This window comes from Anolis sagrei, chromosome 2 (assembly GCF_037176765.1).
Source record: "Anolis sagrei isolate rAnoSag1 chromosome 2, rAnoSag1.mat, whole genome shotgun sequence".
NCBI lineage: Eukaryota > Metazoa > Chordata > Lepidosauria > Squamata > Dactyloidae > Anolis > Anolis sagrei.
Genome location: NC_090022.1, coordinates 173,782,475 through 173,794,773, shown reverse-complemented (window position 1 = coordinate 173,794,773; position 12,299 = coordinate 173,782,475). Strand labels below are relative to the sequence as shown.

At 44.2% G+C, this 12,299-nt stretch overlaps 1 protein-coding gene across 3 annotated transcripts in view; it reads right to left on the bottom strand.

The window, feature by feature from the left end:
* Positions 1-10,010, bottom strand: part of LOC132765475 (semaphorin-3F-like) — a 73,169-nt gene extending 63,159 nt beyond the window's left edge. The window contains exons 1-2 of one of the 3 annotated variants that reach the window (XM_067464168.1): positions 9,761-10,010; positions 2,859-2,971 (exon numbers count right to left, since the gene is read on the bottom strand). In XM_067464168.1, coding sequence (XP_067320269.1) covers positions 2,859-2,961 — 103 coding nt within the window. In that variant the 5' untranslated portion in view covers positions 2,962-2,971; positions 9,761-10,010. Of the gene's footprint in view, positions 1-2,858; positions 2,972-3,354; positions 3,743-9,760 lie in introns of those variants that run through there. The other 2 variants (XM_067464166.1, XM_067464167.1) reach the window with 2 other exon arrangements.
* Positions 10,011-12,299: the final 2,289 nt, after the last annotated feature.

Here is a 12,299-nt window from a genome sequence, read left to right as displayed (position 1 = left end):
TCAGATAAAACAAATAACAACACAATGGAAAGCAATATAAAAACAATACGGCTGAAAGAATGACTGCATGGAGTGTCGTTACCTTCCCGCCGGAGTGGTACCTATTGATCTACTCACATTTGCATGTTTTCAAGGTTGGCAGAAGCTGGGCCTAACAGAAGGAGCTCACGCTGTCAATATGATGTCTGAATAAATAAACTCTCTTTGTATGTGTCCTGATAAACTCCTTTTGCAATGATAATGTGTTGTTGTTCATTTGTTCAGTCATCTCCGATTCTTCGTGACCTCATGGACCAGCCCACGCCAGAGCTCCCTGTCGGCCGTCACCACCCCCAGCTCCTAATGTAGTAGGCCTGAATTGTTTAGCTGACCAATTACAAACAATTCCTTCTGAAAATATGCTGGTAAATAAGTTTTAGTCAACGACTTTTAACCACGTCTGCCTAGAAAAAGCCTAAGTCTACAGGGGACTTGAAGACACAGAAACAACACATTTGTAAATGCACAGAAGAAAAATTCGGGCAGAAATTATGTTCTGTTCTGAAATTATGAATGGTGTGAGAGCAGCACAATCAAAACCCGAAAAAGAAAGGAGAAAATCTTTCTAACTTTAGACATATTGTTTATTCACATGCAAGAACAGGCATAGACACTGAGAACTGGGAAGCCCTGGCCTGGAGGTCAGCTGTGACCAGCAGTGCTGCAGAATTTGAAGAGGAACGAATGGAGGCGAAAGAGGGAAATGTGCCAAGAGGAAGGCGCATCAAGCCAACCCCGATTGGGGCCGCCTTCCACTTGGAAACCAATGTCCTCACTGCGGGAGACAATGCAGATCAAGAATTGGGCTCCACAGTCACCTACGGACCCATTCTGAAGGATCATCCTACTCGGACAACGAGGGATCGCCTAAGTAATCAGGCATATATAATCAATCACATAGTCAATTAATAGTCATGTAACTAACACAAATTTCTTGCAGATTCTTTTCAGTGGCCCTAATTATAATATGTAACAATTTGAAAATATTTCTTGATTTGAAAGTGTTGTTTCCTTTTAATTGTGTGGTCCTTATTTATTTATTTAGTGCGGGACGCAAGGCGGTTACAACATACTTATGGCAAAAATTGAATGCCAACACACAGTACACAAAGAAATCATAATAACAAATTACTACATTTAACTATGAACTTAAAATCAATTAACACCACTACTATGCTCCAGAAACTTCATTTTTGTGGCTGCCACAAACTATGTTGAATTTGTTGAGATATTCATTGAAAAACGAGAGCAAAATGTATTGCAAGATGTGCCGCAAAAACGGTTTTTGTACTTTAATAAACTTTTTCCATGTTTTTATGACAGATCCAATTAGGAAATGCCATTTTATGATCTTAATTGTTTATTGTTATTGTTTTTATACGGTTTATACTAATTGTTTTTGACTGTATTTTATCTTGTGGGGCATTGACTGCCAAATGTAAACAGCCTCGAGTAGCCTCCGGGCTGAGAGGGGCGGTATACAAGCATAGTAAATTAATTAATTAATTGATTAATTAATAATATCGAACTAAGGGACAAAAAAATCATGATACATAGTGTTATTTGATTCTGACATATTTGTGCTTTTAATCTTTCAGTCTGATGCTGTGGGATCCCACACTCGGGCAGCCAGGCTGACTATGCAGCAAAGTAGGCTGTAAAAAAATTAAAAAATACGGAAAAACAAACCCAATTCATCAATTAAGAATTAATTTCTGGTTAATACACTGCTTCATGAATTCTGTTATAAGTTCTTAGTAAAGGTTTTCCCCTTACATGAAGTCTAGTCATGTCTGACTCTGGGGTGCGGTGCTCATCTCCATTTCTAAGCTGAAGAGCCGGCGTTGTGCGTAGACACCTCCAAGGTCATGTGGCCATGTTTTCGAACTGCTAGGTTGGCACAAGCTGGGGCTGACAGTGGGAGCTCACACCGCTCCCCGGATTCGAACCTGCAATCTTTTGGTCAACCTTTTGGTCAACAAGCTCAGCAGCTCAGTGCTAAGCTGAAGAGCCAGTATTGTCCGTAGACATCTCCAAGGTCAAGTGGACAGCATGACTGCATGGAGCGCCCTTACCTTCCCATCGGGGCGGTACCTATTGATCTACTCACATTTGCATGTTTTCGAACTGCTAGGTTGGCAGAAGCTGGGGCTGTTACAAGTTCTTAGTAAAGGTTGTCCCCTGACATAAAGTCCAGTCGTGTCCAACTCTGGTGGGTGGTGCTCATCTCCATTTCTAAGCTGAAGAGCCGGCATTGTCCGTAGACACCTCCAAGGTTATGAGGCCAGAATGACTGCATGGAGCACCGTTACCTTCCCGTCGGAGCGGTACCTATTGATCTACTCACATTTGCATGTTTTCGAAATGCTAGGCTGGCAGAAGCTGGGGCTGACAGCGGAAGCTCATGCTGTTCCCCGGATTTGAACCTGCGACCTTTTGGTCAACAAGCTCAGCAGCTCAGCGGTTTAACCCACTGTGCTACAGGTTCTTATAAAAGCCAATAAGTTGTGCCTCTTCAAGTTCTACAGCACTGCTGGTCACAGCTGACCTCCAGCTGGAGCGCTCAAGGGCTAGGGCTTCCTAGTTCTTGGTGTCTATGCCAAACTGCATACCCACCGATATCCATAATCCAGTTTCTCTCCACCGCTGAATGCCTCCCTTGTCCCACCACTGACCCAACACTTTCTCACAGCTTTCCCACCACTTCATATACACAACGCAATGCTGTGTCCGTCTTAGAAAGTAGATGCCACCACAACTCACAGGCCTTTCCCTCCGCAATGGGACTCACTTGAGCCTATTGGCCTCCCACTCCTTACCTTTGTAGGTTAGGTAGACACGGGGAGCGCCCCTGAGGCTGTTGTAGCCCCGACAGCAACCCAAGAGTAGTCCCAGCAGGAACAGGGCAGCCCTGGACACCATGACGGAGGTCCTGTGAGAAGAGACCAGGAATGGGAAGCTTGATGAGGGCTTAGGTATACACAGACGCACATATATATACATGCACATTCACACACACACAACTGGAGACGGTGGATGGGAAGAGCCCTAGAGGGCGCTGCATCGGAGTAACAGAGATCAAAGCTGGCTTCCTCATGCATCCCGGCCTGGGCACCAATCCAAGCAGCTGTAACCCGAGTAGCGGCAGCAGCAGCAGCGGCTGATGGGCACTTCAAAGGCTTGGTCTCCCTCTGCCAGCTTCTGCTCTGCTCCCCCCTATCCCCCTCTCTTCAAGGCAGGCTATCGGCACTTTGAAGCTGGGGTGCAGAGCCTGGGAGACCCCCAAATGGGTGTCCCTCTTCCCTCTCCCCTTACCGTCCAACATTGATGGACTCTACCCAGCCTGGTGAAGATGTCACCAACAGCCACCCCCTTGGAGATAGTGCCCCCTACTGGGGTCTACCACATGGATATATGTAATGGGGAGGGGGCTCAAGCTTTGGGACAGCCCCCTTCATTCTGGAGAGGGCACCGAGGCTTGAGCTGCCATTCTGGACACCGGCTTGGGTTCTGCTATGGCCTCCTGGCGCCATCACTCTCAGCAAAAGGGGGCAGGAGCGGCCGAAATCCCTCCCTGCGCCCCAGCCGGGCTATAATCTTCCCCATGCCACACAACAGGTGCCAGGGGACAATGCCAACAGCAGTCCTCGCTGTCGCCTGACTCCCAGCCACTTCTGTGCCTTCCTCCCCCTTTCTTTCTCCTCTCCTCCCGACACTCTTTCCTGTCTCCTTCAAGTCGACGTGCTCCAACCTGCTGCCTCCATACCTGAACCAGGTGCAGCCAGGGAAGCGGTGCATGCTGGGACATGGAGTCCCGCATAGCCTCAGGTGCCAACGCAGCCACCTTTGACATGCACATACTTATCTGGCACCCATGTTTACACATTTTTGGTCACATCTCTATCTTGAATTGGAACAACGAGAACAATTACGGCACTCACTTAAATAATAATAACAACAATAATATAATCTCTTCTAAATAATAATAATAATAATAATAATAATAATAATAATAATTGACACCAAATTTGGACACAATACGCGTATCAGGCCAACGAGTGACCGTCATTCATAAAAACACTGAAAAACACAGCAGAAGATACTTTAAATACCCCAAAAACAAAAATTACAACACATGCACAAAACCATGTATATATATACGCGCAAACACACATATATACACATATACACAAATATATACACACACACAAAACACATATACACAGACTGGGCCACAGCAACACTGAGAAAGGCGGTATATAAATACGGTAAATCTATACACAATAAAAATGTAATGTTCGTTTGTGGGATTGACATAACTCAAAAACCACTGGACGAATTGCCGCCAAATTTGGCCACAGCAACACTGAGAAAGGTGGTATATAAATACAGTAAATCTATATAAATAAAAATGCAATGTTCGTTTGTGGAATTGACATAACTCAAAAACCACTGGACAAATTGCCGCCAAATTTGGCCACAAGACACCTACTAACCCAAGGAGTGACCATAAAAAATTGATTTCATCACTTGGGAGTTGTAGTTGCTGGGCTTTACCTACAATCAAAGAGCATTCTGAACTCCACCAATGATGAAATTGAACCAAACATGGCACACAAGGCTCCCATCACCAACAAAAAATACTAGAAGGGTTTGGTGGGCACTGACCTTGAGTTTGGGAGTTGTAGTTCACTTCCAAAGAGCACTGTGGACTCAAACAATGATGGATCTGGACCAAATTAGGCACGAATATTCCATGTGCCCAAATATGAACACAGATGGAGTTTGGGGGAAATACACCTTGACATTCGGGAGTTGCAGTTACTGGGATTTATAGTTCACCTACAATCAGAGAGCATTCTTAACCCCACCAACGACAGAATTGGGCCAAATTTCCCATACAGAACCCCCATGACCAACAGAAAATAGTTAAGGCCATCCAGTCTAACTCTCTTCACCAGGGCAAGAAAACATAATCAAAACCCTCCTGCCAAAGAGCCATCCAGCCATAGATAAAGTTTTTTTTTGTTGTGTCAAGAATGACTTGAGAAACTGCAAGTCGATTCTGGTGTGTGAGAATTGGCTGTCTGTAAGGACGTTGCCCAGGGGACACCTGGATGTTTTGATGTTTTTACCATCCTTGTGGGAGGCTTCTCTCATTTCCCCGTATCAGGAGCTAGAGCTGATAGAGGGAGCTCATCCATGCTCTCCCCAGATTCGAACCTGTGACCAGTCGGTTTTCAGTCCTGCCGGCACAGGGGTTTAAAACACTGCGCCACCAGCATAGATAGATAGATAGATAGATAGATATGATACACACAGAGATATAGTATCATAAATTTGTAAGTGACTCCTAAAGAAGGACAATTGTATGTTGCCTGTTCCAGAGTAGGCAAACCAAACAATCTCCACATCAACACTGACAAAGAAACCGCAAGAAATACTATTTACCCACAAGCATAAAGAAATTACATATATTAGAAACCAACACTTTCTCATTACTTTATTTTCCAGATCATCAGACTGGGCCACAACAACGCGTGGCAGGGGATTATTATTATTATTATTATTATTATTATTATTATTATTTGGATTGTCGATGTTGCAATCCCAGGTGACAGAAGGATTGAAGAGAAATAACTGGAAAAGCTGATTTAACGATCGAACTGCAAAGACTCTGGCACAAGCCGGTAAAGGTGGCCCCAGTGGGGATCGGCACACTGGGTGCAGTACCTAAAGACCTTGGCCTGCACTTAAACACAATCGGCGCTGACAAAATTACCATCTGCCAGCTACAGAAGACCACCTTATTGGGATTTGCACGCATTATTCGCCAATACATCACACAGTCCTAGACACTTGGGAAGTGTCCGACGTGTGATCCAATACAACAGCCAGCAGAATGTCTGCTGTGGACTCATCTTGTTGTGTTTCTAATAATAATAATAATAATAATAATGATGATGATGATGATGATGATAATAATAATAATAATGAAACAACTTTATTTATACCCCGCCACCATCTCCCAAATGTGAGTAGATCAATAGGTACCGCTCCGGCGGGAAGGTAACAGCGCTCCATGCAGTCATGCCGGCCACATGACCTTGGAGGTGTCTACGGACAACGCTGGCTCTTCGGCTTAGAAATGGAGATGAGCACCACACCCTAGAGTCAGACATGACTGGACTTAATGTCAGGGGACTACCTTTACCTTACCTTACCATCTCCCCAAAGGGGACTCGGGGCGGCTTACATGAGGCCAAGCCCAGAAACACATTACAATACAGTAACAAAAACATAAGGATTGTTGTGTTTCAAATAATAATAATAATAATTCTGGTTATAAACTTTGTCTTAAAAAAGAAGGGATGAAAAGAAATCAATGAGCTTGAGTTTGGCTGTGTACTTTGTGGATTGCACTGTGTAACACAGTTTTTGTTCCTGGGTTATAAACATCATTTCCTAATTGTTTCTATCATAAAAACTTGGGAAAAGTTTATTAAACTGCAAAAACTTTGTTTCTACAGGACATCCTGCAGCACATTTTGCTCTAGTTTTTCAATGATTCTGGACCAATTCAATATAGTTTGTGGCAGCCACAAAAACAAAGATTCTAGAGTAGAACAATGGCTTTCAATATAAGTACTGCACAATTAAACAGGAAGGAACACTTTCAAATCAGGAACAGATTTTTCCCTCCCCAAATTTTGTTACATAGGGGTTATTATGATTTATTATTATTCACAAAGTGTTGGCACCGAGCCCAAGCATGTTACCTTCCCTTTTCCGCTGCTTCTTTTCCTTTGATAAGATTTGTAACCTGAATACGAAGAAAAGAAGAAGAGGGAAGGGAAAGTAGAGAACCTGGTTTGGTTGTGCACTTTATCGTTATTATTATCAATCAAAGTTCAGAGCCAAGCCCAAGTTCCACGCCTTCCCTTCTCTCGCCTTCTTTTCTTGAGGCAAGAGGTGTTTAACACGAGGAACAAAGCCAGGACCCTTCAACACAGCCATATAACCCAGAATAGCAAGGCAGATCGTCCACAATATCTGCTTTGAACTGGATTATCTGGGTCCACGTTACCATATAACCCAGTTCAATGTGGATTTTATACAGCTGTGTGGAAAGGGGCCACAATCCCACTGAAATCAGGGCTTTCGAAGATTTTTAATGTTGGTTTTGAACTTTGATTTTGTTTTCAGGATTTTTAACTGGGATTTTTTAAATACTATCTAGATTTAATGCTGTTTTAATGTTCATATATTTGTATATTTTTAAATGGTTATGCTGATGCTTTTATGTTAAGCCGCTTTGAGTCCCCTTCAGAGGGGAGATAAAGCAGGGTATTATTAATTATTATTATTATGGACACAAAAGCACAGTATGTCACAGCAAACGAGACATATGTGCTGGATTTCGTATCACAAAATCACAAGTCGAACACTTCCCAAGTGTATTATTATTATTATTATTATTATTATTGTTTTACTTACACAAAAGCACAGTATGTCACAGCAAATGAGACATATATGCTGAATTTCGTATCACAAAATCACAAGTCGAACACTTCCCAAGCGTATTATTATTATTATTATTATTATTATTTTACTTACACAAAAGCACAATATGTCACAGCAAACGAGACATATATGCTGAATTTCGTATCACAAAATCACAAGTTGAACACTTCCCAAGCATATTATTATTATTATTATTATTATTATTTTACTTACACAAAAGCACTGTATGTCACAGCAAACGAGATAAAAATGCTGGATTTCATATCACAATATCCCAAGTCGAACACTTCCCAAGCGTCTAGGACTATTATTATTATTATTATTATTATTATTATTTGAAACACAACAAAATGAGTCCACAGAAGACACTGTGCTGGTTGTTGAATTGGATCACATGTCGGACACTTCCCAGTATCAGCGAATAATGCATGCAGATCCCAGTAAGGTGGCCTTCTGCAGCTGGCAAGTGGTAATTTTGTCAGCGCCAATTTTGTTTAAGTGCAGGCCAAGGTCTTTAGGCACTGCACGCAGTGTACCGATCAGCACTGAGACCACCTTGACTGGCTTGTGCCAGAGTCATTATTGTTGTTGTTGTTGTTGTTATTATTAGGAGGGAATGAACCCTTCCCTTTGCAAAGTGCAGAGGAATGGGCTGAAATGTGAAAGAGAAGGAGCTTAAAATACAAGACTCTCAGCCTTTTATTTTAATGTGGGGAGAGGAGAAGAGAGGAATAACCCAGGGCCCCCTCTGCACAGCTGTATCAGATCCAGATGATCAGCTTTGAACTGGATTATGTGGCAGTGTAGACTCAAATAATCCAGTTCAAAGAAGAGAATGTGTAATTTCTGCCTTGAAATTCTAGGGGCCCTTCCAGATAGGCCCTATATCCCAGGATCTGACCCCAGGTTTTTGTTTATCCCAGATTATCTGGCAGTGGGGACTCACATAATCCAGTTCAAAGGAGAAAATGTGGCATATCTACCTTGATATTCTGGGGCCCTTCCAGACAGGCCCTATATCCCAGGATCTGACCCCAGGACTTCTGTTTATCCCAGATTATCTAGCAGTGGGGACTCACATAATCCAGTTCAAAGCAGTAAATGTGGAATATCCGCCATGATATTCTGGGGGCCCATCAAGACAGGCCCTATATCTCAGGTTTTTTGTGTATCCCAGATTATCTGGCAGTGGGGACTCACATAATCCAGTTCAAAGCAGAGAATGTGGCATATCTACCTTAATATTCTGGGGGCCCATCCAGACAGACCCTACATCCCAGGATCTGACCCCAGGACTTCTGTTTATCCCAGATTATCTAGCAGTGGGGACTCACATAATCCAGTTCAAAGCAGAAAATGTGGAATATCCGCCTTGATATTCTGGGGGTCTTTCCAGACAGGCCCTATATCCCAGGATTAGACCCCAGGTTTTCTGTTTATCCCAGATTATCTGGCAGTGAGGACTCACATAATCCAGTTCAAAGCAGAGATCATGGCATATCTACCTTGATATTTTGGGGGGTCTTTCCAGACAGGCCCTATATCTCAGGTTTTTTGTTTATCCCAGGTTATTTGGCAGTGGGGACTCACATAATCCAGCTAAATGCAGAGAATGTGGCATATCTACCTTGATATTCTGGGGGGGGGGGGGGGTCTTTCCTTGATATTTTGGGAGGTCTTTCCAGACAGGCCCTATATCTCAGGTTTTTTGTTTATCCCAGATTATCTGGCAGTGGGGACTCACATAATCCAGTTCAAAGCAGAGAATGTGGAATATCTACCTTGATATTCTGGGAGCCCTTCCAGACTGGCCCTACATCTCAGGTTTTTTTATTATCCCAGATTATCTGGCAGTGTGGACTCCTATAATCCAGTTTAAAGCAGAAAACCCGGGATACAGGGCCCTCTAGGGCCCTTCTTCACTGCCATATAACCCAGGGCCTGTCTGGAAGGGCCCTGGGTTATATGGCAGTGAAGAAGGGCCCTAGAGTTGGGGAAGAGATAGTGAGTTAGGCATTGGGAAAGGTACAAGGAAGGGGAGAAAAGACTTTCAACTCCTCCAAAGAAGTAATTTCTGAGTAGGACAGAAGCATGCAGATTCTCACCCGCAAGCCAAGGCGGCTGGGAGGTTTTGGGGGAGTTGTAGTCCTCCAAGAACCCTTGCATCGGTTGAGGAGAGGCCAAAGGGAAGACTTACCTCTCTAGAGCCCCAGAAGGGTCTGGAGGGAGGGCAGGCTGGCCCTGGAAAAGGCTCCTTGGGAGATGGGCTTCCAGAGGGGGAACCCGCAGCCAGGAGAGGGAAGCAACATTGCTTTCTTGGCCACCAACCCCCCAAAAGCTCCCCAGCAGCTCGGGATTTCCAGCCTTGGAAGGAGTTGAGAGGGAGCAAGGCTGAGTCGGCTGGGCAAGTTGCTCTGCAGATACCCAAAGCCTGCCTCCCCCGAGACGGGCTGGGACGCCTCCTTAACCCCTGCCTCGCCAAGGCTTGCAAGGAAGGAAGCAAGGAAGGGCTCCTTCAGCCTCCCAGGCACCCCTAGCATTGAACTACAACTCCAGGCACCCCAGGAGTAGTTCAAAGGAGGGAGAGACAGAAAAGAATCATAGAATCCTAGAGTTGGAAGAGACCTCATGGGCCATCCAGTCCAACCCCCAGCCAAGAAGCAGGAAAATTGCATATAAAGCACCCCCGACAGATGGCCATCCAGCCTCTGTTTAAAAGCTTCCAAAGAAGGAGCCTCCACCACACTCCAGGGCAGAGAGTTCAACTGCTGAACACATCTCACAGTCAGGAAGTTCTTCCTAATGTTCAGGTGGAATCTCCTCTCTTGTAGTTTGAAGCCTAGTCTCCAGGGTAGCAAAAAACAAGCTTGCTCCCTCCTCCCTATGACTTTCCCTCACATATTTATACATCATGTCTCCTCTCAGCCTTCTCTTCTGCAGGCTAAACATGCCCAGCTCTTTGAGCCGCTCCTCATAGGGCTTGTTCTCCAGACCCTTGGATCATTTTAGTTGCCCTCCTCTGGACACATTCCAGCTTCTCAATATCCCAGAATTAAGTTGCCGACAGGCTGAGAAGGCTAAACATACCCAGCTCTTTGAGCCACTCCTCATAGGGCTTGTTCTCCAGACCCTTGGATCATTTTAGTTGCCCTCTTCTGGGCACATTCCAGCTTCTCAATATCCCAGAATTAAGTCGCTGACAGGCTGAGAAGGCTAAACATACCCAGCTCTTTGAGCCGCTCCTCATAGGGCTTGTTCTCCAGACCCTTGGATCATTTTAGTCGCCCTCTTCTGGGCACATTCCAGCTTCTCAATATCCCAGAATTAAGTCACCGACAGGCTGAGAAGGCTAAACATACCCAGCTCTTTGAGCCGCTCCTCATAGGGCTTGTTCTCCAGACCCTTGGATCATTTTAGTTGCCCTCCTCTGGGCACATTCCAGCTTGTCAATATCTCTCTTTAATTGTGGTGCCCAGAATTAAGTTGTCGACAGGCTGAGAAAAGCAGTATATAAATACAGTAAATCTTCTATATAAATAAAAATGTAATGTTCGTTTGTGGGATTAACAGAACTCAAAAACCTCTGGGGGAATTGACACGAATTTGGACACGAGACACCTAACAACCCAAAGTATGTCTTTCACTCATAAAAACACTGAAAAACACAGCAGAAGGGACTTTAAAGGCCCCAAAAAGCTAAATGACAATACAGAAAAAAGGAAGAAAGGGGGAGGGAAGGGGAGAAAAGAAAGAAAGAAAGAGGGAGGGAGGGAAAGAAAGAAAGAATGCAGGAAGGAAGGAAAGGAAGAAAGAAGGAAAGAGGTAGAGAAAGAAGAAAGGAGAGAAAGAGGGAGGGAAAGAAAAAGGGGAAGGAAGGAAAGTTAGAGAAGGAAGGAAGGGAGAGAAGGAAAGAAAAAAGGAAAAAAAGGAAGGAAAGAGGGAGCAAAGTAAGGGGGGAAGATGTAGAGAAAGAGAGAGGGAAGGAAAGAAGGAAAGAGAGAAGGAAGAAAAGAGCAGAGGAGAAAGAAAAAAGGGGGAAAGAGATAGAGAAGGATGGAAGAAGAGAAGGAAAGATGGGAAGGAAGGAAAGAGGGGGTGAAGGAAGGAGGGAAAGGAGAGAAAGAGGAAAGGTTGGCCACAGCAACGTGTGGCGGGTACAGCTAGTCACTCATAAAAACACTGAAAAGCACAGCAGAAGGGGCTTAAAAAGCCCCAAAAAGCTAAATGACAATACAGAAAAAAGGAAGAAAGAGGGAGGGAAGGGGAGAAAAGAAAGAAAGAAAGAAAGAGGGAGGGAGGGAAAGAAAGAAAGAAAGAAGGAAAGGGAGAAGGAAGGAAAGAGATAGAGAAGGAAGAAAGGAGAGAAAGAGGGAGGAAAAGAAAAAGGGAGAAGGAAGGAAAGTTAGAGAAGGAAGGAAGGGAGAGAAGGAAAGAAAAAAGAGAAAGAAGGAAGGAAAGAGGAAGCAAAGTAAGGGGGAAGATGTAGAGAAAGAGTGAGGGAAGGAAAGAAGGAAAGAGAGAAGGAAGAAAAGAGCAGAAGAGAAAGAAAAAGGGGGAAAGAAGGAAAGAGATAGAGAAGGAAGGAAGAAGAGAAGGAAAGTCGGGAAGGAAGGAAGGAAGGAAGGAAGGAAGGAAGGAAAGAGAGAGTGAAGGAAGGAAGGAGGGAAAGAAGGAGAGAAAGAAGGAAGGTTGGTCACAGCAACGCGTGGCAGGTACAGCTAGTCACTCATAAAAAC